This window comes from Xyrauchen texanus, chromosome 28, assembly GCF_025860055.1.
Source record: "Xyrauchen texanus isolate HMW12.3.18 chromosome 28, RBS_HiC_50CHRs, whole genome shotgun sequence".
Classification (NCBI taxonomy): Eukaryota; Metazoa; Chordata; class Actinopteri; order Cypriniformes; family Catostomidae; genus Xyrauchen; species Xyrauchen texanus.
The window spans coordinates 6,894,258-6,921,006 of record NC_068303.1 but is presented as its reverse complement, the minus strand read 5'-3'; the positions used below and the strand labels follow the sequence as shown (position 1 = coordinate 6,921,006).

Sequence of the window (26,749 nt, the reverse complement as noted above, 5' to 3'; positions counted from 1 at the left end):
AATGCAAAACAATCCTGTTTTTTGCTTGACCTCTTCTTTGGGGTCACATACCACATTGTGTCAATATTACCCACATTTTAATTGATTTAGATACTGAACTTCGATAGGAAACTCAACTAGATCTTTGCCTGTGAAAACCTTGCCACCATGATGCCAAGATATTTTACATTGCTAGATCCTATGGTGTTCTGTTGTTGCTAGATGGTTGCTTACTGACCCAATTTAAAAGAGCTCATCCCTAGTCTCTAGAATATTCTGGTCCCTATATGGTACGGGTCCCTTTTTTATGTTAGGTCTATTGGATATTTTGGGCTCTTTGGGCACACAAATGAACATAATGTGTTATGGGGATATTGAATTATTTTTACATGTTGGATCTTCCTGCCTCATTGAGCAGATTGCTATGCAGATGTGCACAGCTGGCCTTGCTAGGTCTAACATGATGCTCTTTGACTGAGCAAGTCTTGTGCCCCTCAAACCATGCATAAGCAAAAGAATGATGGGCACTTGAGCCAATAGACCTTAAACATACTATCAACATACAAAGGCTTATAGTAAATAAATATGGAAATGCTCATTCTTATGCAAAAAATATATATATATATAATAAGGAATGAGTAAGGGTTTCAAAACTTTTGACCGGTAGTGTGTATATACACACATGAGTGGACATTATGTTTGGGCTTTGCTATAGGCTATGCATAATTTTATTTAAATCAACTGATATCAGTTCAGGGGTCTTTCGACAAGACAAAACAACATGGCGCCGATCTTCTGAGGTTTGTCTTTGGGAGAAATCCCAACAAAACAACATCTGGTAAGAAACCCCATTAAGTTTTTACATTAAAACCTGTTTTTGAGTCAGATGATTGGAGCCACTAGTTTCATTATGTCATCAATTTATCACTTAACAGCACGCTGTTAAACACAGTGTTCCCGTACCTGGACTATAGGCTCATTTCCTTAAAATATCCCATTTTCACCAGGCATTATCACATTGAATATCAATGGGTTCATCCAAAAGCTGGAAAATATTGCTTTTAGAGGCTGTATAGGTGCATTTCAAACTGTTCTGAGACCAGTGCAGACAGACACCACACTGGAGTTACGTCATTCCCTAATTTTGGAGCAAGAGCTTTCATGCAGCCAAATGGTCTAAGCACATAACTGGTAATCTGGTAATCAGAAGGACGCTGGTTCGAGCCCCACAGCCACCACCATTGTGTCCTTGAGCAAGGCACTTCACTCCAGGTGGCTCCAGGGGGATTGTCCCTGTAATAAGGGCTCTGTAAGTTGCTTTGGATAAAAGCGTCTGCCAAATGCATAAATGTAAATGTAAGTGCATTCACTCCTAACATCCGGTCAACAGATTAGCTTGGACCACTCAACATGTTTGGCAGACATGGGACAATGATTAGATAGAGAAGACTCTACGGAGTGATTTGACTCTCCCATCATTAATACAAGATCTCGGCCAAAGATTTATGCAACTCTGGATGGAAATAAATGTTGTAATTTTGCATAAGGTTGTTGAAACAATGCCGCAATGAATGCACACCATAATCAAAGCTAAAGCTGGTCCAACTAATATAATTATTAATACATAGTAAGTGTTGTGTGCAGTTAAGCACCAGAAAGATCTACAATGTGTTTGTGGATCAGATTTTATTTTAAATGTTGTGTAAATAATAAATTAATACTTCTGAGCTTCATTTATTAATTTACACAACATTTAAAATACAATCTGATATATATATATATATGCCTTTATCATTTAGTGAAATAATTCCAAGTACAAAACAAAGTATTGCTTTATCGCTTTGAGAGAGAAATAATTGCCTAGCACGGTTGGTTTCTTTAATTATTTGTTCATACTCGCGTTTCCGTCAGCGTTCCTCGTGAATCGGGCGCGTGCACAGCTCCAGCAGTCAGTCCCACCGCTTTGCCACAAGGAGCGCGCACAGAGCACGAGAAGACAAACGAGATCAGGGAACGCGGAAACAGTAGAAGCGGTGGACGCGAGAGCTGAGGTGCATACACCGGTGACTGCTGGAGAGAGCGATACTCACCAAGGAAACCGCTTTTAAAACCCCACATTCTGGGTGTAGGGTATTTTTACCTCGTCGGATAAGAAGTACGTTTGAGTGGATAAAACCTAAGCACCGACCAAAAGGTTTTTTTGTGTTTATTCTCTGACTTGACTAGATTTAGTCGGGATTTGAGAATGTCGGGGAGCCGAGAGGAGGAGCGGCGGAAACTCGCCGACATCATCAACCACTGGAACGCCAACCGGCTCGACCTGTTCGAGATCAGCCAGCCGACGGAGGTGAGTCCGCGGAGTCGCGAACGAGCGCAGGCCGCACGCGCTCCTGCCAGTTTGTGAGCAGCGCGCGAGAAATCTGTTCCCTCAGCAAGCGAGATTGTTAATTGCACAGTGTCCCGTATTGGTGGTCTAAACGTGCTCGTTACATATGATAAATTATCTTTTTTTGTCTTTGAGTGCTCCTGGAAATTGTAAAATACGAAACAAGATTTTCTTTGCCTTTATGTTTTGTTATAAGGCAACAAATGTCATGATATGGCTTAATGTTAGAGGTGAATAATGTAGACAGGCACGTGTATTTGAGTTCCTCTTGCTGTTCAACATTATATTGGCCTCCTCGGTACGTTAAATCGTTTCTTCTCGTGATTGTGAAGAGAGATTTGTTTACCGAGTGCATTCTGTTTGTAGTAGAGAGACATGCATGCATTGGTGTCCGATCAGATCAAACCTGCTGTATAATATAATGCATGAGTCTATAAGTGGCATATGTTAATATAATACATATTCACTGGTTGGTCAGGATATCTGTTGCAGAGGGCAAAGCATTGCTAGCTAAAACAAGTTATGTGGTCTTCATAGCGGCTACAAGCTATCGAGATCGGGTTTGGTTATGTTTTTTGACATTTATAACTCAAGCGGTCATTGCATCTCATGCATGGTTACACCAGACTGGTGCATGAGGATTGCTGCTTGAATATTTAACCAGCAAGTTTAAGATGCATCTAGTAAACAAACACGAAATGAGTGGTATGTTTAACACGTATTAGTTTAAAAAGTTAACATGCTGCAAGCATTTGTCACCTGCAGTTGCATTGGCTTGCAAGCCAGTTTGCCAGGGATTTACTGCTTTTAGGCGGGCAATGCATGCATGAAGGGGGTTGGGGATGATGCATCAGGTCGGGGGTCTTCCCTGCTGGTTTACTGGAAAAGCCCATAGACTCAGAATATCCTTTTGGCCCTTAGTAATTAATGCATAAGTGATATTAACCCCCATTGGGCACCTGCTGATGTCACATACAAAAGCCCAGATTAGGTTTGTTTTAGTCCACAGGGTGATTAGAAAGAAGTGGACAATGCATAACACAACTCCACACACCCCCTGTAAGACCACAAACTCCCAGATCAGCAAGGGTAGATGATGACGTAATTGTCTCGTTCTCCAACCTATTGTGACGGCCTACCTCTATTGTCGCATATGATTCACTTGCACATTCTAAATTAATAACACCTCATTTTAAAGCGTATTAGCTCCACAAAACATGCATGCATGGATAATATTCATATTTTAAATGTGTGCTTTTTCCACATGGGTGTTCAAGGGCTTAAACAGGGAGCTACATTGCATGGATTTGGACAGGTTGCAAATTCTAACATGTAAACAGTTAATGTAAGGATTGCTTTAAAAACATCGATCCTCTGTATTTGTCTAGTATATAGATTGGACTCATATTGTGCTTTTGTTGTGAAAGCTCGGTAATCACTGTTGTTAAAAACTTTTAAAGCTGTTCAAATTAAGCTGTTAAAATTAGCACTGAATTTTCTTATTTTTGTATATTATTGTTAATCTATTTCTATTTATTGCTGTTTTTTATTATTTTATTACTGACTGTTTACTAGGCTTGAATAATTACATAAGAACTTAAAACCATTCTTCCATTATTAACATATTAGATAGTGTTATTATTTGTTGTGGTTTTGAAGCTTGTATTAAGAATCGTCAAGTTTCACTACCGACTACTGAAATTCTGGTATTGTAATAATTTATAGCCTTTTTTTGTGCATGGTAGATCTTGATGCAATATCATGATGGTGAAAGTAGATCTCATTCCATAGAAGTGTGAGCACTCCTGATGTTAATGGTGGCAATGGAGGCTTTTCTTTATTTGACTACCATATGTGACATAATATAATTATCATATGACAGTGTCCTCCTCCCCTACCCAGTGCAGTTTACATTTCTGTCGCAGATAATTTAGTTGATTGCATAGGTACACTATTGGGTTGTGCATCAGTCATAATTTTAGAAAAATATACAACATACATTTTGACATGTTACTTGAGCATGTAACTTAAATGTTGCTCTCCGGACAAGTAACTTTTTTTTTACTCAGACAAGTGAATGACCAATTCACTTGTCTAAAGGACAAGCACATGAAAATGCTTAATGACAAGCCCTGTAAATGTATATATAATAACATGCCTGACAAATGTCTTTGGCTGCTTCATTGCATCTTGTTGTTCCAGTGTATCTTCTTATTATAGGCTGTTATAAAATAATCTGTTACAAAATGTACAAAAGATTGCATAATCAAAATATAATGCATCATATTTTGTCATTATGTGAAGATATGTAAAGATAAACATCCAGATGTGCCACAGGAAGAAATGCTCTGGAGAAAGGCATATAGTTCATCATAACTAATATCATAATATTCAGTATGTATATGTTTTGAGTAACGTTTGCCGTAACTTTTTTGTCAACCAAGTCAATTAAAATTTCCTGTCAGCATTTGACATGAATCATCATGTAACTTGGCATGCTAACTTTGGCTAACTTTATCTAGCACATATCTCGGATTTTCAGATCCTTTGGTAATACATGAAGGCTCACCATTTGTCCTTTCACAACATTGCATCTGAAAAATGAACATGTCTTGCAAAATACCAATACGTGGCTACACCTGGCTTCTCCTGATACCCTTGCTTCACCATAGCGTATGCTATAGATATGGAAAGCTCCACCCTGCGAGTTGATGAGATTGGTTCCTTAGGTTTGTGATGTATGAAACCCTGGCTATCTGAATCTGTGTTTTTGAAACTGTCTTTGGTACACTGCAGTTCCAAGGTGAAAATGCTCAGCTATGGTGTTGACTGCTGATATCGCTCATGGTATGTCTTCTGTCATATAAAAAACAACATATGGACATGTAAACAAGGTTAAAAACTAGATTTTTACCCGAGGCCGTCTTTAAATAATGACTTTTGTTGATTATGGTTCATCTAGTTTTTCATTAGGAATGAATGTGTAAGTTTAGGTAGATCAGGGTAAAGGTAATGTGAAACCGTACTCAAATCAGGTTTTCCCATGGTACTATCACAGCTTAACTCAACTGGACAGTTTACAGCAGGTGATAGTTCAGGGTCACCCGTGGGCATGGGAAAATAGTTCAGTATGCAGTCTTTCTATCTCTGTCCATTTATCTCTCTCATGGTTAAAGGACAGTTTACCACGCAGGTCTGTCTTTCTGAAAGCTTGGAAAGTTTACTATAGTGCTTTTGATCTGATGCAATTTATTTTCTCGAAGTTTTTGCATTCTGTCCGCATGTTCCATGCTTCTATGTTTCTATGTTTCAATGTGAATATTGATGATCTTTTCAAAATGTCTACTGTTAGTCAAGGCTGTGGCTATGTAACACCACACACATATTAATTTATTGGTGTTTTTGTGTGCAAAACTTGCAAAACTTGTATAACTTGCACTCTGAGATGTTGGAGAACATTAGATGTGACCTCTTTGCCCAGCATTACAACACTATTGCTTGTGGATTATGATCCCATAAATATTGTAATCAATGAACTTTAATTCTGATTTCTTGGCCCACTGGAGACCTTATGTCTTTGTTTTAAATGAGGAGCATAACCCAAGGAGATGGAATATTTTGATTAGTCTAATATGTCACTTTTGGAATGATGAGATTTGTCACCTTACTATTGTGACTCTCAGGGAAATTATCTCCATGGTCATTTTCATACCTTTTAAATGTGCAAAATATAAGCATGCATTTCCTCTTCGTTTTTACTGCTCTGTAGTGCTGGCTGATATGCAAGAAAGATTTTCACAATAGTTTTATATAAAAATATATGTAAACTGCATGACCACACGTGATGTCGGCATGATGTTGCCGATAGTTTCGTTACCCTAGGATTGGCGACTGTATGTTGACATGCAGCATTCTTATCAGAAATGTTTGCTGTGGTTTCAATGAGTTTACCTTTCCATCTGGCATGATTGGCAGCGCGTTGCATCAGCCAGGCAGTAACCACGTTTGAATAATCAATAACGAGCATGATTCGGAAGTTTCACTTTTTCTAACATTACTTTTTTACCCAATAATTGTTAAGGTAATGTTTGGGTTTGTGTTGGTGCATAGAATCTACAAATGTATGCTTTTCTCTTCATTGTGTAACTTCTTGTAAAGATGAAAACAACTTGCTTCACTACTAGCTTTTGGCGAACTCTTCTGGACATAAATGGAGCTCACACATGCCCAGATGTTCTACATTACGTACTGCTTTGGCCACGGGGGAAGTGTTTCGAAATTTCGGTCAATGTATACCGAATTTGACAAAAGAAAAGTCGGTTTACTCTTTCTGATTTCACTGTGAGATCAGGCTGATGTAAATGTATTGCCTACCTGACACAAGTAATAAGTGATGAGCATGAACCGGATTGAAGTTTTTTTATTAAAACCTCCACCAAACAGAACAGTGTCACATACTACGTTTTCCTCTCATGTTCCGCCTGCGGCCGAATCACAGCAGTGCTGATTTAGGGCCATATCACACTCTTGCTTGTGTGATATTGCTTAGCCTAAATGTTTTAATAAATCTTGGTCACTTCACTTCATGCAGAAAATACCATATGTTCCAGAACACAGTTGTTCAGGTTTTGATGACTCTGTTTGTGCTCTTAGTGGCTGGTGTTTTTCTTTGAACCTGTAACTGTTGACTGAGCTCCTGGGCAAAGGCTGTGTGTTGAATCATAACAAGCGTCCTCACGTGGTGCAAAGGGTGGAGTTCCTATCGGGATGATTGTATTCCACTCTCAGGCTTTTCCTCTTTGTACAGCAACTGCATTCCACTTGCTCACTCATTTGCTTAACCCTCCCTACTGCAGGAGAGGTTGGAGAGCATTTCATTTCCCAGCTACAGGCTGAAAACAGTTAATCGGCTCTATTGTGCAATTGCACCAAGTTCAGCAAGAGAATTTGTCAACAGAGAACGTAGCCAACTTGTCGTTGTAGGGCTACAATTAACAACTATTTTGTTCATTTATTAAAGGAATGTTTCAAGTTCAACACAATTCATTTTAATCGACAGCATTTGTTGCATAATATTGATTACCACAAAAATGTATTTTGACTTGCCCTTTTCTTTAAAAAAAATACAAATAACTGTGTTAAGTTCTAGCCAATTTTACAATGTCAACAAACTCTAAAACCCTAATATGACAGAATGAATGTACTGTAGGAATTTTATAATATAATAAGCTTCACATTTTTGGCTTTAAACCCTCCAAAAATTGCCCCATTCACTTCTATTGTACTGTAAGTGCCTTACTAAGTTTTGACATAATATTTTTCAGTTTAAATCTAGATACACAATACTAGAAGAAAAGTTACAGAAGTTTATTTTATAAAAATAAATTACCAACTTAAATTAGCCTTACCTTGTTCTGTAGATGAAAAAAGTTGACTGACATTCTCAGAATGTTCTACACTTTTTCAAGACTATAAACTATCAGAACTATTTGTCCAATGAATTCACTTTCAGAAAACTAGTTTTTAACATTTTAAAACTTTTAAATATATTAAATCTAACCCTCTTTCCCTGCTGAGCTTCTTCAGAAAATGTAAATTGCATTAGCATGATGCTATAATTAATTTGAGATGACAATCATGTTTGTTTGGTTGTTTAAAGTTGTTGGACAAATAAGAACATAATGCAGTTGTGATGGCAATGCTTTAGATTAGATGATTGCTCAAAATAGCCTAATAAATATCAGGAATGTATCACGTAAACCGTGATATTACTGCGCATAAATTGTTCTTTAATAGCTGTGCACACCGCATATACACGTCGATGGATGATCCTTATACTAAGTTTCCCCGAAGGTTTCCCCCACTACTTGGTGCAGGTTGCCAGCTTGAACAAGGCCATGACTAGTGTTGTCAAAAGTACTGGTACTTCGGTACCAGTACTAAAATAAATAAGATGTAATGATACCAGTTTTTCAGTAGTACTGAGCGCCGACTCTATCCGGTATCAGTGCACAATATGACTGACACGCGACAGCTTTACAATTCTCACAGACATAATTTGAATGCATGCTCTATTACTCCGTTTACACTGAAATGGACAATTAATCCTAATGTGATTTATTAAACCGCTGAAGGCTGCAATCTTAGCGTGGATGAGCTGCGTACTTTAAATGAATGTATAAATCCGACTGCTCGTACTCCGGAAACTCCACAGACATTAAGAATCATTCACATTGTTTGAGATGACAAAGCAGAGCACTAACCACTGTGAAACTCGTAGCACATGTAAACTATATATTTATATAATTCAATCAAAGCATTTGTGCTTTAATCTCAGTTTAGCTTTATTTATATAGCATTTAAAACAACAGATTTGACCAAAGTGCTTCAGAGTAAAATTATTTGAAACATAACCTTTCAAAATTACCATATACACAAACACCAGTAATCTAAAATGCAAACACTCCAAAACTGTGTCCTTAATTTCATTAGTCAGACTCGAAGGACAGTGTAAAGGGATGAGATTTCAGACGTGACTTACGTCTTCAATGATCACACTGGGCTATGTCGTAAACGGTTTATGCGGTAAAGTGATAGACCTGCGATAGGTGTAACATCAGGATCAATATTACAGTCCTATCAGAAGGGCAACTGCTCCCTTTTGATGGCAATTCCTCATCTTCTGATTGCGTTTATTTGTGAAATTTAAATGACTAAGCAGGCTAATTTCAATGAATTGTCTCAATACTATCCCCATTTTTAACAACTTGAAAAAACAAAAGTGAAATATGGGAGGCGAAAGGTACACAATTAGCGATATGCACATTTCTGTATGCAAATGCAGAAAAAGCATGTCAAATTATTAGCAATTCTTTTTCTAGAAATGTCACATAAAACATGTAATATTTCATCTCAAAATAAAGAAACAAGACTTTATCCTAAATAAAATTTAGCTTATGTTTAAGACCTTTTAAGATTTGTAGCATTTTATATAAGCATTTTCATGACAATTAAGCACATTTTAACACCTCACCCCAAATTTTCTGTAGCCTAACTGTACTTTTCTAAACTTAACTTTTAAAAATGTAAATCGTAAAAGTATTATTCATTATTGTAGTATTTGTTTTACTGAATTTTAGCTGGTTTTAATAGGACAGGGTGTTTTTTGTTGTTGTTTTTTTTACAGTAATGAGTGACATTTTTTCATCATAGTGAGAATAATGTGAGAGGTGTACTTGATTGTCATAAAAAATGGCACATTGTAAAAACCATAATAGTCTGAAAGGAGGATTTTCTGTTTGCAAAATATAAGTTCTAGATATGAAATGGACTAGAGAAGGATTGTATTGGTTTTATTCTGTGTTACTGAAGATTTCAGTATAATAGTTGTCTATTCGCTATTCAAGATCAAGGCATCTATTTCCTTCATCAACCCTGGCTACTTTGATCCTGTTGTTTTTGTGAGGTGGTTCTGTGGTCCGTGCAAACAAATGCCTTATTGTCACTATGCTGAATGGCTGTCGTTAGATTATGGATGTCCTATGAAAGGGAGGTCTGAGCCCTGGCCTGTCAGTCTCTATTAATCTCCCAGGAGGCCCTGATGGTCAGTCACTGGCCGCTACAGGGCTGACCCGATTGGCCATTTCTCCCTCCAACAAACACACTTTGTGTGCAGTCCTGCTGGCCTTGTGTGTGTGTGTGTGTGTGTGTGTGTGTGTGTGTGTGTGTGTGTGTGTGTGTGTGTATAGTCACACCCAGGTGACCTCGCTGGATCAGACGGCTTTTCTGAGCTGTTGAATTGTTTGTTTACACTGTTCTTTCTCACATGTTTTCTCTTCAAAATTTACATCCACACACATCAGTTTTCTTATGCATTTGTTTAGGTAATTCTTAATTTTTATTTCCTAGTCTCACTGAATATCCTTGTAGTAAGTTTGGGTGCCCAATATCCGATTTTGTTGTCAAATTCTTCACACATCAGTGGGGGAAAAATCACTGATGCTATTGCTTTGAATGCTTTGTGTTAAGAAATGTGACCTCTCACACCCTTCTAATACCTAATTCCTTAAACAGGCTTGTTTCTTAAGCGCAAATGGCCCTCAATGCTTTGCCAAGTATTTTGGGGCGTGTTGCACATTTTGGAATTTTCAGTCCCTGAGTGACAATACACTTAAAATTTTAATAACTAAGGATTTTCTAAACTTTTTCTAAAAGGAATAGTTCACCCCAAATGTTTTATTCTCCCATCATTTACTCAGCCTCATGCCATTTCAGATGTGTAAGACTTCCTTTTTTTTATGCAGAGAACAATGTTTTTTAAAGAATATTTCAGCTCTGTAGGTCCATAAAGTGAATGGTGACCACATTTTGAACCTCCAAAAAGTGTAATCCATAAGACTCATGTGGTTTAATCCATGTCTTCTGAAGCGATTCAATTGGTTTTGGGTGAGAACAGACCAAAATATAACCCAATTTACCCTCCTTGCCGATCGTGATTTCAACTTGGTTACACTTTCTAGCACCATCTAGCACTCTGTGCATGCATTAAGCACTTGGAGGTGTAATCGAGCTTGAAAACATAATGTAACTAGAAACTGCTATGGCAAGATGTACAGTGAAAACAGAGTCTGTTCTCACCCAAAACCAACTGGGTTGCTTCTGAAAACATGGGTTAAACCACCGGAGTCTTATGGATTACTTTTATGTTGCTTTATGTGGATTTTGGAGCTTAACATTTTTTATCATCAATCACTTGCATTGTATGGAGCTACATCGCTGAGATATTCTTCCAAAAATCTTCTTTGAGTTCTGCAGAAGAAAGTCTTACACATCTGAGATGGCTTGAGGGGTGTGTAAATTATGAGAGAATTTTCATTTTTGGGTGAGCTATTCCTTTAATGGGTTACTTGGCCCAGTTCTTGTTTATTTCCTTTTTTATTACCAATAGGGCTGGGCGATATGACGATGTAATCGGATATTGAAGATGTCTTAGAAATATCCTGATGCCGATTGTGAACAGATGATCCTTGACAATATAGGGAAATGGCAAAATCATGGATCTGCAAAGTCATCAAATGTATAATATGTGAAACTAGGACTCGCCACATGCAGAATGCAACGTATGCGATGAATCCAGTTCGCAAGCTGCTCATCCAGATGTATTTCATGCACTGGTAATTTTGCTCATCTACCCGCAACAAGCGGGTGACCTGTAAGATGTCTCGGAGTGGCAAATGACAAGAAATGCTGCTAGTCACAAAGGCGTGCACTTTAAGAAACACTATTATATTTTTAAGAACAGACAAAAGAAAATCCATCAATTCTTTGTTGTGATTTGCTGTTTGTTCTGGGGCGTGCAGCACAAGCCTGTTTTGTGGAACAAGCGCATGTTGTGTGAACACTAATAAAATAATTACCATATGGCAATAGCCTCCTCCCCTACACAGTGCAGTTTACATTTTAAGTTCAAGAAAATCCACTGTTAAAAATACTGCTATAGTAAATAGTGAAACATTCATTGTGTGAAATATGTAAGCCATATTTAAATATTTGAGCATTGTCATCTCCTTGATGGGGATATTTTTTTTATACCGATTACAATTTAATCCAAACATAATAAAATGTAATGTTGGAGCGATTAGTTGTAATGTCAAATATGCAGGTGGATGGGAATAAAGGCTTTTCCTAATAATTAACATAATTAAGGAAAACTAAGCAGGAGGAAATTATGTGGACTGAAACTCCATGTTTGTGAGTAGCACATTGTCCTCTTTCATTGTTCTGGAATGTTCCACACTTTCAACTCATCCCGAGACATTCTAGGGATGTATGGTCAAACTCATATGTTCTCACTCGGTCGAAAGAGGGTATGCATTCAGTTCTTTTGTGTTGGATCAGTCATGGTCCCTAAACAACCGTGTGTGTGTGTGTGTGTGTGTGTGTGTGTGTGTGTGTGTGTGTGTGTGTGTGTGTGTGTGTGTGTGTGTGTGTCTATATATATATATGTATATATGTGTATATGTGTATATATATATATATATATATATGTGTGTGTGTGTGTGTGTATAAATGTATAATTTCACATTTTTTGGAAACATTGGCTTTTGGTGTTCTCGTCCATAGTTGAGCAAAATAGAGCTTAACATTTTGTCATTCTGAGGAATGTTGCGTCATAGAATGTGCCTCTATGACATCATAATAGGTCTTTGAAAGGTTCATGGTACAGAGCACTGAGAGCAGTGACTGCATTTTTGCTTCAGCCCCATTGTGACTGCGAAATAATAATGATTTCTCTTAGTGAAATTGGGCTGTATCGTACTAGCTCATGTATCATAGTACTTCTAATGCGTTTTAAGTGCTGAAAACAGCTTTTGTTGTGCGATGTTGATAGCTAATCCAACTACCTCGTTCAACAGCATATGGATGTTATTTAATACTGCAAACAAGAGATTTGAAAGTATTAAAGACATAATACCATATTTTAAATCCATTCATCAGAATTCTGACTCGTTTCCCCCAAATCAGTTCTGAAAATTTGCAAAATGTCCACAGATTCCATCTGGGTCTGCATAGGACAAAGAAAACCATGCTTGGACCTCAGCGCTCAGTCATTGTTGAGTTATGGTGACCGAGCTTGGCTGCAGAGAGTGGTTGAGGAAAATGACCACAGCATCAGCCCTCTGTTTGTGTTGGACAGAGGAGATAAGCACAGCCATCCTGTGAGTGTGTGTGTGTTTGTGTGTGCTAGCCTTAAGATAACACTGGAATGGGAGTTTAGCCACAGCAGAAAGGCCTCCCGCTCTCATGGGACGGAGAACGGGGATGGCCCGGTTAGCTACTCGCTGTCCGAATGTGCTCTGCTAAATCACAGTGCAGGAAACGCTTAATGACTGATGGTCCAGGCTAGTGTTGAAGAACCACAGGGCTCAGAGAGGATGTTCTGTTTCCTGAGAGCTTGTTTAGCTCTTAAATGCATTTAGAATTTCAGTAGAAAATACTTTGTGTTCTAGCAAACTGTCCACTCTTAAGGCCCTATGAAATCTTTTTTTTTTTTCTTCAAAATTGTTTTATTTTCCCCCCAAATTCTGAATTCCATGTTTAAAGTTTAATTACATTTTAGCGTCAATCTGTATAATCAAATTAATTTTACTTGAATCAAATGAAAATAGACCAATTACTTTTAATATAAATATATATTCAAATGTGCTATGTATTTCAAGGTCAATGAAGGCTCTGCTCTCTTTAATCATCTACACACACATTAGCGTTATGCTAATGATCAGACACTATTTAGCCTTGAAAGGGACCAATGCAGCATTTCCATGTAATTGTTTCATATGTTACGATTTAAAATGGTGATCAGTGTATTTAAAATAACTTTTTAATCTTTTAATTTCTGTTATCATGTTATCTTTTATTTTTTGGAATCAGATTCATGTAGTGTTTATCATAGATAAGTGATGTATTTTAAAAGTTGGCATACAGTGTTCATTATAATGGGACATAGGTTTTCAACTCTGTACTCAATACTCACTACTCATGAGTTACTCTTTTACTCTTACTTGTAGTTTTTAGGACAGCTACTTCTACTCACATTACAATTTTTGGGATGTAACGGTACTTTTGACACTTGAGTATGATTTTTCAGTACTCTTTCCACCCCTGGTACCTACTGATGAGAATTTGGGGTTGTGACAACCCTACATGATCAAACCCTTTAATCGAGTCTTTAAAAGCCCCTGGGCACCCTGCTTGTTCTTTTCAGTTGTCTTGCCCACCCGTTCACACCACCTTTAAGATTAGACTTTCATTATTTTATATAAACCTTTTTGAACGTTTAGAGCATTGTTAAATGGTTATAAAATGTATGCATTAATCCATTAACAGTTTGGAAAGCTTTCAGACGAATATCTTTTTCTCCGCATTCTAGAGTCCCTACATGAGCGGAGCAATAGCTTTCTTTGGCAGTCATCCGGGCCTTTCAGTTGTAGTCCTCCACCCTACCAGGGCCCCAAGCCAGAGGGACATTACCTACTGAGAACAATAATATTGCAACAAGCAGACAATGCATGTATGGGAGATGACCTCTGCAGGGGAGAGGTTTCAAATATAACAGTGCCCCTTAGATATTTATTGCACTACAAGGTGATTCTGGGCTCGGAGAATGTCTTCAACGTGAAAGCGGCTCCTCCCTTCACAGATGTCTTCACTTTATCTGTTTCTGTTTATAAAACATGCTTTGCCCATTCTGAAATCACACGCTAACACTGGAAGGATAGGTTTTTACAAGCATTACACACTACCTTAGGCCCTGTTTACACCTGTTACCAACATCTATCTGGACTAGGGATGTAACAGTATCACGGTTTCACGGTATACCATGAGTTTAAAGGAGACGATTATCAAACCGTTGACATTTATACTTCACTTTTTTTTTTTCAATCTAAAATCCAAGAAAAGGAATTAAAGTTTCCATTGAAAATATCAGGTAAATTAATAGAGAATCCTCTACATTTACACAGCTTCATATAAACTTTATCAAAAAAGTCTCTAACTCACGACATCCTCCTGTTTCACTCAACTGTCACTTATTTTTAAAAGCCACACGTGTGAACTGCACGGCTGTTCAAACACACACACACACACACATCAAAGGATGCTTGCACTCAAACAGATTAAAACATCAATCATGGAGATGGTAGAAACTTTTAAAGTGGCTAATTTAGAATATTTTGCCTTCACAAAAGGACTTTATGCATCTAGTTGTAATATTCTGTCCATCATAACATTATTTTAACAAACTCTACGTTTCATCAAACTTGTAGTAAAAACATTCAGTCAGTGAACTGGATAATTAATCCACAACATCTAGATTTCAATCTCTGTCATTGTGACTTACAGATATGCGACTTATCTGTTTTTTGTTTTGTTCTCTGAACAATGCGATTTTGACCAGGTGCTTCTATTCAGGTGCAACTTGATTTAAAGACACTATTTCATATAAGTAAATATTAAACTGATAATAAATTTAGCAAGACACCTTAATACTGTGATTCCGTAATACTGCGATTCCGTAATACTGCGGTATTTTTTGTGAAGGTTATCATTCCGTGAACATTTCATACTGTTACACCTCTTATCTCGACCATTCTGATCACTAATGGTAAGTGCTAAATACAGGTGTAAATGAGGTCCAAAATGGTTTGTGATCGGATTACTCAAACCACTTTTAGGGGGTAGACATTGCTCCTGATGTGTCCCGGAGTGCTTAACTGTCAGTCATCTATTGCACTAAAACAAGTTTAAACTTTGCTTTAAAGGAAAATAACCATTCGATCAAAACATTTGGAAGAGCCTAATCATGTGCACACATTACTTTGCAGAACATCACAACATGAAACGACGTGTGTGTGTATATTATATATATATATATATATATATATTATAGTCATGAAATGAGACCCTCTCCTCGAAATTGATCAATTGGTCACAGAAGACACATTTCAGATGCATGTTACTACCAGGGGAAAACTGCAATGTGTTTTGGCTGACCACTTGTGATTGAATCACTGAGACTGATCTTAACACCAGTGGTAAATAGGGCCTTAGTCTTCAATGACAAAGCGGGGAAAGAAATAGCTGCGGTTTGTCTGGGCGGTTAGCGATCTGGCCCAGTGGGTGGTGGTAGCTGTATCTGATGGGCCTGTGTACGCTGTCTGGTTCTGGTGGGTTATGTCGAGCTTTGCATGAACCTTGGGGGATCCTGCTTGGAAAAATTACTTCTGCGCTCATCGTCCCATTTATTCACAGTAGGGGTATTAGGAATGGCTATCGTTAGGATTTTATCAATATTGATTCTGATACTGCTTATCGATACCAATACTTATTGATACTACTCTCCATAATTTGGTGCAAAAAATAAAGACAAGATATGAAAAGATGAAGCAGTTACTTAATTATTATTTTTTGCAGAAATAACAAGTTAAATTGTTTCCTGAGTTTCCTGTATATGAGGGAGGAGCAACAACTACAAATGTCTGGTGGTGATGTGCTTTAATACTGCTTCACTACCAGAAGCTAAACTTAAACAATATTACAATTACCAAAGAACTCTAGTCCTTGAGCTTCTCCGAAGCTAACAGAATTTGATAAAGAAAATAACAATGTTCATAAAAAGTAAAGATGTGTAAACTGAACAATATAGAGATTTCTAGCATCTCTCCTGTATTATTTGGCCTACCCATAAATACATCAACAGTTTTTGTTCAAGAAAATGAGCATGTTGACTTTCTCAGGGAGAATCTCTGAGTCTAGCGATCGAGAATGGGTTGGACATGGGTGTCTGATTTCTGCTATCTGCTGACAAAGCTGTGGCTGCTGCTTGACAGACAACTGTGGGATTATCTAGGAACATAAATTAGTGCTTAAAAACTGATGATAACCGTGTCCTGACTGAGTTAATAACTACAGACAAATATTTATAAGGATAAAGAGTGTTACCTTGATTTGACGAGGTCAAGACGCATGCATTTGTAGTTTGGAAAATCACATCAGCATCGGAGACTGTAACAAGGACAAAGCAACCACTTTGCTAAAGCAGTCAAACATGCTGTACTGCTTCAGATTTATAGAATCTTATATTTGTGTTTCATGAGGTTGCTGGTGTTACCCACTTTACACACAACTACCTTTTTTACATGTATTGCATTTAGATGTTTTTTCATTAAATTTAGTAAAGTGAGCCCACATTTTCAAATGTTTTGCTCTCTCAGCCTTGACTGGAGAGAATGTAAACATGCAGTTATGCAACGTCAAAGCAATCGCCTGATGCTGTCAGCTTCATCATCATTAGGGGAATTAACGTTACATAATTACCAATTTTACCAATTTAATACCGGTTCTCGATACCCATCCCTAGCTTGCCTACAAAAGATCATTCCTGGTGTGTGGCCGTAATGCAAGTTTAAACAAGCGTAGAGTTTCACCTCTTTGCAAATTTTCACGGTTTAGTCACGGTTCTAGTGTTAATTGCCTCGGCAGGCATTCGAAAAAGAATAAAATACAGATTTGCCTTGAAAACAAAACATGGAATCTGTTTCCTAATGAATTGTGATTCTTAATTTGATGCATCAGCAATTTTTCCCCTACATGAAAGTCAGCTTAAGGCAGATGCAATTGGACTGTGCTGTTGCATAATTTAGAGGCATTGGCGTGTGTTTGTTTTAAGTTGAACCTGATACGGTTGTTTGCATGCACACACATACACTGTGTTTTGGATCTGACAAATCTATCATGAATTTGCACATGCCCCATAGTCTTTCCAGCATGCAAATTAATGCTAATATATACTGGTGCAAGGCAAGCATACTCTTGTTGCTCATGCTTCAGGTAAGTTTTTTTCTTAAACCTACCTCATTTGTTCAGAACAGTTACAGATGTAATTATTCCTCAAATAAAACCTCAATAAAAGACATCTTGTACCTTTTGTCCAATTTGATTTGCTTCAAATCAAAGTTTGTAATGTTGTGATTCACCTCGGAGTTGGTTGGTTTTGTTCATGGCTCAGAACTCTTATATGAAAGATTAGATTAAATCCCTATGGCAGAAATGTAGGAAGGACCCGTGCCATATCCACTATCTACCTTTTAATATCATCAATGTCAGCCAGTATAGACTAGCAACCACCTAGCAATGCTTTAAGAACTACTCCAACTAAAATTAGGCTCTTTCCCACTGCAGGGACTAAAGCCTGTTTTAGGTACTTTCCCCTAGGACTAGTACTTTTCGTAGTTTTCGCAAACTATAGTTCCTCAAAGCTGTTTTAAGGGACATTTTTAGCTCCTACTCCCGGGTAGGTACTTTTGGGGGTGTATATGGACTGTGGGAGGTTGACAGACTGTGATTGGTCAGAAACCTATGACACACAAAGCAGTGAGTTTTGCAAGGAGTTTGCAGCCCCATATGTCGTCAAACTTGTAGTTGCTAGCCTGCTACTCAGTAGATTGTGCTTATTTTACAGTTCCCTTAACAAAAATAACAAACAACAAAGAATCCAAAGATTATCACCCGTTTCACATATATGTGTGTGTTTGTGGGGTGAGCAACACTGCTGCGTAACTTCACGGGGAGACACGCTTTCAGTACACTTGACAGGAAGCTGACGAGGGGAACGAGACATTGCGTAAGCTGGCCGCACTACTGACTCAAGAGTTATTTGAGGTGCGAGCAATGCGCTATTGTCCCTCAGTCAGAAAATTCAGAGGAATGGTGCTGCTTTTATACTGGACAGCTTTGTGCCTAAAAGGGCGGGGCTTAAACACCATTGCCATTTATTGTAGAAAGGTTTCAACTAGGTCTTATAGAAGGACACTTCCCCATAGTGACTGCTTCCTGACGCAATGTCTCCTTCCCATCGTCTCAAGGAACCGAGGTTACATACATAACTGAGATGTTTTCATCTCATCTGTACTGTTTGTGATGCGTGACTATACAGAAAATAAAGTGATTTAGAGTTTTTCGTGGGATGCAGATATAAATAATTGGGTATTTATCAAGAGTTCTGTTAAATATAGTTCTACTCTATTATAAACTAAACTGTCATGAAATCTAGTTTACAAGCGGGACGGATTGCATGCCTGTACTGAGTGGTAACTTGCTTCAAAATGTCTTTTAAATGAGTTTTTCAGTACAGTATTTTATGTTACTCATAAAAGCCTTTATTGTAAAAGATTGTGTTGATAAATACGTTTATAGTGTTTTTTCAATGTATTTGCCACTGGAGTTCTTTGTGGTAGTCTGACCGCCTCATCTCTCCTGTTACTGCGGATTCGAGATGCAGTCTAAAACTGTAACCTGAAGTCACAGGCTGAAAAATTATCCCTTCGCAATCTGTATGAGGTAGGATAAAACAAGGTAATTTTGAAACAGTTTCGTCATCCAAAAACACTGTCAGTTAAACCATTAACTGATTAGGCAGCTGCCTACTTTTTCAGATGCTGTTAAAGTGATTGTAAAACAGCCCTAACAAAAGTGTAGCTCTGATCCTGGCATCCTCCGTTGGTGGTGCTGATTTTGTTCTTGTATTTTTATGAAATTGCGTGTGCAAAAATTTTATACTAGATGACGTCATTACAGTGGTAATTTTAGTGAGTGTGAATGCAAGAGAGGAAAAGCCTTCTCGGGTGCCCAGTTCCTCTTAAGAGTCATCATCTAGAAAGTTACTAAAGGGAAAGTACCAGGGCTGTAGCTGGGAAAGGGCCTATGTTCCACCAGTGTGATGTTAAGACCATGAAGACTGGAATCAAGTTTTGTGCAGTTAGATCAAAAGAGCATTTGTCTGAGCTGGCTGTCAGTTGCTCAGACTGTTAGAACTGACTGATGTCTTGTGAAGAACAGTCAGTTTGTGCCAAACCCTGCTATTCTCACTGTGTTCCATTTAGACAGATAGGCAACTTTCTCTGGCACAGACAACTCTGGTTGGAGTTAAGTTTGTGGAGCAGGCTGCATGCTTTTCTGTGGTGCTATTACTATCATTTATACTTTATATTAAGTGATTTTAACATTTTACACTTCGATGTGCAACTTGTTCTATACCATTTGTTTCAATTTTCACCTAGGGACAATAAAACGGCTGAAAAAAATCCCATAGATTTGCATTGAAGGAGCCATATCTAGGAACCAGAATAGTAGGTCAAATTACATTTCGAATAATTGTCGAATTTAAGATTTTTTGGGATTTGTGCCAAGCACTAATTATGTCTTAAGATCGATCGCATTCTTGTGCTAAAAAAGGCTAGACACAGTGCAATAAATAGTTTTAATAGAAAACAGGTGTTTCAATATGCTTTTAAAGTTCTTTTAATTAGACACAGCATCTAAAAACTGCGATCCTGCATGAGACGGTGAATAAACAAAAATGAAACAAAGACGTTCGTCTGACACTTATTTACATACAAAAACAAATGGATGGTTTCAAAAGCGTTTGGTCTGAACAGCCCCTTACGGTGGAGGTCTTTGACCAATGCATCTTGCTCTCTTAATAAGCGTTTCTCAGATTAAACAATGAGTTTAAGCGCTTTGTCAGGAAAGGAGTTGATCTTGGAAATATGTGTCTCGAGATTCTCACGTTCAATTCCAGTCTGTTGTGTTCCATCTGTTTGAACAGCCACTGGCCTGGGCTCATAGTAATACCACTGCTATCTGTGAATATTGCAACCTTACATGCACTGTAATGTATATAAAAACAGTGAGGTGTTTTGTATGTCAGATATTGTACTACGATTAAGAAACCAGCATATTTGCTTAAATTTATCCTGTATACCTGAATTTTAGTATAAAGAAATGATCATTGAAATTATTTGAAAGGTACAAAGCAAGGTAGCTTGCAATTCGAAAGCGTTAGCAGGCAAGATCAAGATAGCTAAAATTACACGGATCAATCCTTATGGCACTATATTTCACATGCTTTGCAGTAATGTAAGCTTACCTGTCCAATAAGAAGAATGCCAATTCGGGGTCTTTTTTGATCCCGAAACCGAACGAAGGTCCCTCCGATGTCAATCAAATGCCCTGCCGATGTTCACTCTAGTTTTCGCTCGACCACGAGCACGTTCCCGCTTAGCCAGATGGGATTCAGTAGATAAATGTTATTATTTTTTTTTTATTGGCTTACTCAGAGTTTGTGTAGGAGTCGGTGTTGTGCTGGGAGCCAGATGTTTGCAGGATTCCATCTCTAAGATGACATTACATAGTGTTGCTGTTTGTTGTTGTTGTTGTTCAGTAGTGGAAGAGAAGCAATTACTGTCTGAGGCAAGGCTCTCGAGAGCTCGTATAAACATCACATCCGTTGGATATTGCCGGCAAAATTGACCCGCTCCCTTTGCATGAAAATCAGTCTACAGGCTTTAATAGGCAACCTAGGAAGTCCGGGAAGGGCTAATTTAAGTTGTGTTACAAGCCGTTCACAAATTGGCTATTACATAAAAATTGTTACATACTGCACATACTTTAACATTTGAAAATATGGACCAGATACAAAATTTTATATATTTATTTTATGCACATCAGTTGACAGCCCTACAGAATACTACAAACTTGATTGGGCTCTTTTGACTAAGAAACCACCCAAAATGCCATAGCAATCACTTTAACAGCATCTGAAAAAGTAGGCAGCTGCCTAATCAGTTAATGGTTTAACTGACAGTGTTTTTGGATGACGAAACTGTTTCAGAATCACCTTGTTTTATCCTACCTCATACAGATTGCGAAGGAATAATTTTTCAGTTTTTTTCGGCCTGTGACTTCAGGTTACAGTTTTAGACTTGGCGCATGAGCCGTGCGAGTCATGCTGCATCTCGAAGCCGCAGTAACAGGAGAGATGAGGCGGTCAGACTACCACAAAGAACTCCGGTGGCAAATACGTTGAAAAAGCACTATAAACGTACTTATCAACACAATCTTTTACAATAAAGGCTTTTATGATTAACATAAAATACTGTACTGAAAAACTCATTTAAAGACATCTTGATGCAAGTTACCAAAATGCCATAGCCCCTTAACAACCGCAAAGCGATACCCTGGCAGCCACCTACAACACTAGCATCGTGGCGATTCGTTTTACACAGACAAGCACCACTCATGTTTTCTTCATAATTTTTTTTTTTTGTCTATCTTTTTATGGAATATTATAGGTACTGTGTTTATGGAATCATAATTCATGTTTCTTTCATAATTCGTCAACTATGCTAAAATACACGCTAACCCATAAAACACATGTGACCTTTCTATTAAAGGTTAGACGCCTACTGTTTTATGTCTGCGTTTCCTGTATTTCAGGAAAGGGAGAGTGTGTAATTTTCCTGTCCGATTATCACCAGTTCTGACACACCACAGGTTTATATTTCTTCAGCTATAATGACATGGTGTGTCCACAATGAGGGTTTTATGGGAGGGATCCTTGTACCCTTCCATGACTCAGAGCTGAATTGCAAGTAACAAGGGAAAAAAATCCCTCCCACTCTGTGATCATTGGGGCATTTAAATCTTCTGCCACTTAACTGCCAGAATATATTGAACTGCCCGACACTATTTCCTCCCCTCAATTTACTGCCAGTTTGAGCTGAAGGGGCAGTTCTCATCAGGCCCAGTGGCCTTCTGGTAAGATTTTAGAAGCAAGGCAAATTACTCTAGCTCAGGACACAGTAAATGGTGAGCCACCTCAGTGAACCTTTCGTTTTAGTGCTACCACTGTAATGCTCTGGCCTTACCTTGGTCCTCTCATTTATTAACGTGCCTGTCATCGTGGTTAAACATTTGCTGTACTTGATTTGTTACGTTGGCATTGTCGGTTAATAAATGGCACCTACAGACTTTATCGCGTTCTTGCCTCTTGAATAGAAGATAGCAGTAACTCCAACATAAAAATGTATCATCATTTGTGTTTAAGCAGGCTGTTTTTTTTTCTATTGTGACTTATTAGAAGATTAGATCAAATGATCTGACCAATTTATGCAGAAAGTTAACTGTGAAGGCTAGTGATGTCATAAGTACCGGTACTTTGGTACCATGCCGACTTTAAAAAAGATGTAACGATACAAGTGTTTCTGTTGTATTGAGCACCGACTCTGTTAGGTCCCTGCGTGCTGTCTTAACAGATAGATGGCTGCTTACAAATGCTCACATGCTCATTTGAGTGCGTTTTCTGTGACAACACTGTAATGGACAATTAATGAAATTAAAATTGTGTGATTTTATTAAATCACAAATGGATTGGATTTTATTAAATACATATGGTCTGCATGTGATGTGCACTGCAAAGTGAATGTGTGAAGCCACTCGTATGCTCAAAACACCACATTTTATGAGCATTGCACGCTGTGCTTATTGTAGTAGATGATAGAGAGCTCATTCACAGTGACCCGAGCAGCGCCTGCAGACCAAATATTTATATAATTAAATTGAAGCATTTTGCATATAGTAATTACACAGGGTCATGTAACCAACGTCTTATCTGGATGTGTGAATCTAGTGCCAAAACACAGATCTGGAAAAGCCTTCACATTAAAATAAAAGTTAAATTCAAAATAAAAGCTTGGCATGTGAAATTTAAGAAATTGTGATGGAATTTGTAACAGGTTCACGATGGGCAAGGAGGCGGCGGAAACCGGCAGAACAGTCAACATAACTTTAGTGACGTAACTGAACTTAAAATAACATAAAACAAACAAACACACAAACAGCATGGCCACGTGTGTCTGTCCCTCTCTCGAACTGGTGCCTCTGGCTCGTCTTTATCCCCCTCCCGGCTGATTAGCCCAATTCAGGACTGTGCGTGTGACCTCACGGCCTTGCCCTGCCCCACCCTCCTCTTCGTCAAACTCCTCCATTGCCTGACTGAGGCCGGGGAAGCCTCCGGCATGACGTACTCCCTTTCCCACCCTTCAGGCAGATGTCCCTGTCAGGATGGCAGCGGCGAGGACTCCGCTAAAATGAACTTAATGAACTTAAAGTAAATGAACTTAAAACAACATGACCCAATTTTGATGATGAAATTTAATTAAACTTTAAAACATTGAATTCAGAGGAAAAAAATTAAACGTGGAATTAAAATAGTTAAAAAATATGTTTTACCATTGTAACCTTATTTTCATGACAGTTACACATTTTATTGACCATTTTTGTGAGAATCACCCTATACTTTGAAGTATATTTTGGCCTTAACAAAGCAGAAAATTGCTGTTACCAAACATGTTTTCATGCTTGCTATGGGAGAAAATGGATATTCAGATTTGTATCTTATTCTGTGCTGTTTGGTGATTCATGGCTTATTAATAGGTTAGATGGGTGGTGTTGTGGTTTCTGTCAAGTATCAAAGTAGCTACCCATTGTGCTTATAGGAAGTCTGTGACATAATTGTAAACATAGCCCTCTTCCCTGTGTAGCCATGCATTGATCACTCTCTTCAAATATTTACTCAGAAAGGAGACACTTTCATTTTGCTGTGCTACTCCTGATCGGTCACGCCTTAAGGAGTCTTCATGGACAGGAGGGGCGGGTGTCAGGCGATGGCGACATGAATCCACGAGTGATGACAACTTGCATCTGGAATTCATTACCAACAGAGATGTGGAACAGGTCATTTATTGGAAGGACTGTTACCGACTGATACAGTCTCAAAAATGTTTCTTGCTTCAAATGGACTTGCACATTTTAGGTGGTTTTTACACTAGAGACACCTTGCCTGGTCATGTATTATTAGACTTTTGGGACTAGGTCTATCATTAGTGTGTAATATTAGCCAAGTATCTGCACAGCTGGTTGTCTGAAAAAATAAATAAATAATAATAATCCATAACTTTTTATATATTATAATTTTGACCACATGTATTATCTACAAACACCAACAATTTTTTCACAAGACAATATGAAATCAACATTGGATCTTTTTCATTGAAATGTGATAAAACTCTCTGGTTCAGAATGGACTTTTCTTTTCTCCTGATGTAATGAAGGCTGCATAGGTGTGAAAACGAATATTAACCAACAAATTCTTAACAGACTCATCAGAATCTAATCAAATTAGGAGAGGATTATATCAAGTTCCACCCTACATTCTTTCCCAATTAAGATTTGGTTTCAGTCGTAAATGCCACATTACTGACGCTTGGTGTGCTGTGTGTGTTGTCTTTGAGTGTCTTTGAAATGGGTAGGTTATTAAAATACTGAATGGAAAACTTCCAAAACATATTATCATGAATTATAATTTATTTTTTTTACATTACGTTTTTCCCCACCTAGGACTTTGTAGTGACTGAGATCAAAGTCCTTTTGTGTGGCTTTGAAATTCACACTCTGCAACCATGGTTTTAAAAACAAAGAGGTTCTGTTTGTCTGCTAATGCTTTGACCGGCAACAAATGCTGAAAGCCTGTAAATAGGGCTGTCATGATTATGAAATTTGGTAATTTGTTGTTACATTTTCAAACAAATAATTGGGATTTATGATGATTATTGAGACATCCCTTTTTTTTCTTTATATTAATCTTTCATTTGTGGCTCTCTTAAAATTTTGTCCTGTCATGTGTTCAACAGATGCAATCTGTAATAATAAACAGAATTATTTTATTTTTTTACCAGTTTATACATTTTTAAAGCATAATTCCTTAGCCACTTAAAATGTATTTAGTCATCAGTCACTTTTTGCTGTCAAAGTTAAATTCGAAATTTAAAATAAAAATGCACATTCGAATTTTGGATGTGTGCCAGACGCTGATGATGACTTGTAAAACAATGCGGGTGTTCCCGAGATAAACTCTTTAGAGCTATGGCTTTAAGTTTTTCAATTCAGCAGTGTTGGATGTATAATAATTAGTGGTGCACCGGTCAGGAAATTTGAGGCTGATATTGAGCTCAGATTTTTCTTTAACACTAAGATCAGTAGATAATATAGATAAGATAATGATTTTTGTTGCAAGTGCACTTTACCACACTTTTGTAAGTTATATACCGCAGTTATGTTTATGCCCCACACAGTAAAATTACAGTAACACTTAAAAATTTAAAATTTTTTAACATTATTTAACAACATTACTGTAGTTAAAATGAACTAATGAACAATGTTAGTAACAACATACTGTATATTAATACATTTTTTAAATGTATTAGCAAACATGATCTAACATGAACTAACAATGAACATTTGTATTTTTATTAACTAACATTGATTAATAAATGCTTTAAAAAATATATTGTTCATTGTTTGTTCTTGATACCTAATGCATTAACTAATGTTAAAGAAATGAAACCCTTTTTATAAAGTATTACCAAAATTACATTAAATTATATTAGTTGTGAATCGTTAACATTTATTTAATTTGAAAGTGTTAAGTGATTTAAAATAAGCTCCTTGCTCATGGATACAATGGTGGTGGCTGTGGGGATCGAACCAGCAACCTTCTGATTACCAGTTATGTGCTTACCAGCCCACTACGCCACAACCACTCCACCATGAATATGTATTCAATGCACCCTTTTGTAATATTTTTAAGGTAAAAATCCAAATTTAGTTTCTCTGCCCAATTTACAGCCATACACTGAGCTAATGGTACAAGTTGCTGTGGTTAATGGGCTCTCAGTAAATGGGCTGGCTTTTCCCTCAGTGAATATCTGTCAAAGTTGTGCTTCATTTGTTAAGATGTCAAAGGATGATGGACAGTGCTGTCCCTGGTAACGGAACCATGTGGAATCTTACAGGCGAGGTAGTTTATAAAAGCGGTAGACTGATATATCAGTTTTGCAGATTTATCGGTACCGATATTTGCTTTTTGGAACTATTGGTTATCTGCAAAAATGTTAGCTGATATTTGCAGGTGTGTGTGTGTGTGGGTGT

At 37.7% G+C, this 26,749-nt stretch overlaps 1 protein-coding gene across 16 annotated transcripts in view; it reads left to right on the top strand.

Moving 5' to 3' along the window:
• The first annotated feature begins 2,003 nt into the window (after positions 1-2,003).
• LOC127621668 (afadin-like) overlaps positions 2,004-26,749 on the top strand; it is a 161,683-nt gene continuing 136,937 nt past the window's right edge. For all 16 annotated transcript variants that reach the window (XM_052095360.1, XM_052095363.1, XM_052095362.1 and 13 more), the window contains exon 1: positions 2,004-2,326. In XM_052095360.1, coding sequence (XP_051951320.1) covers positions 2,225-2,326 — 102 coding nt within the window. In that variant the 5' untranslated portion in view covers positions 2,004-2,224. The remainder of the gene's footprint in view (positions 2,327-26,749) is intronic.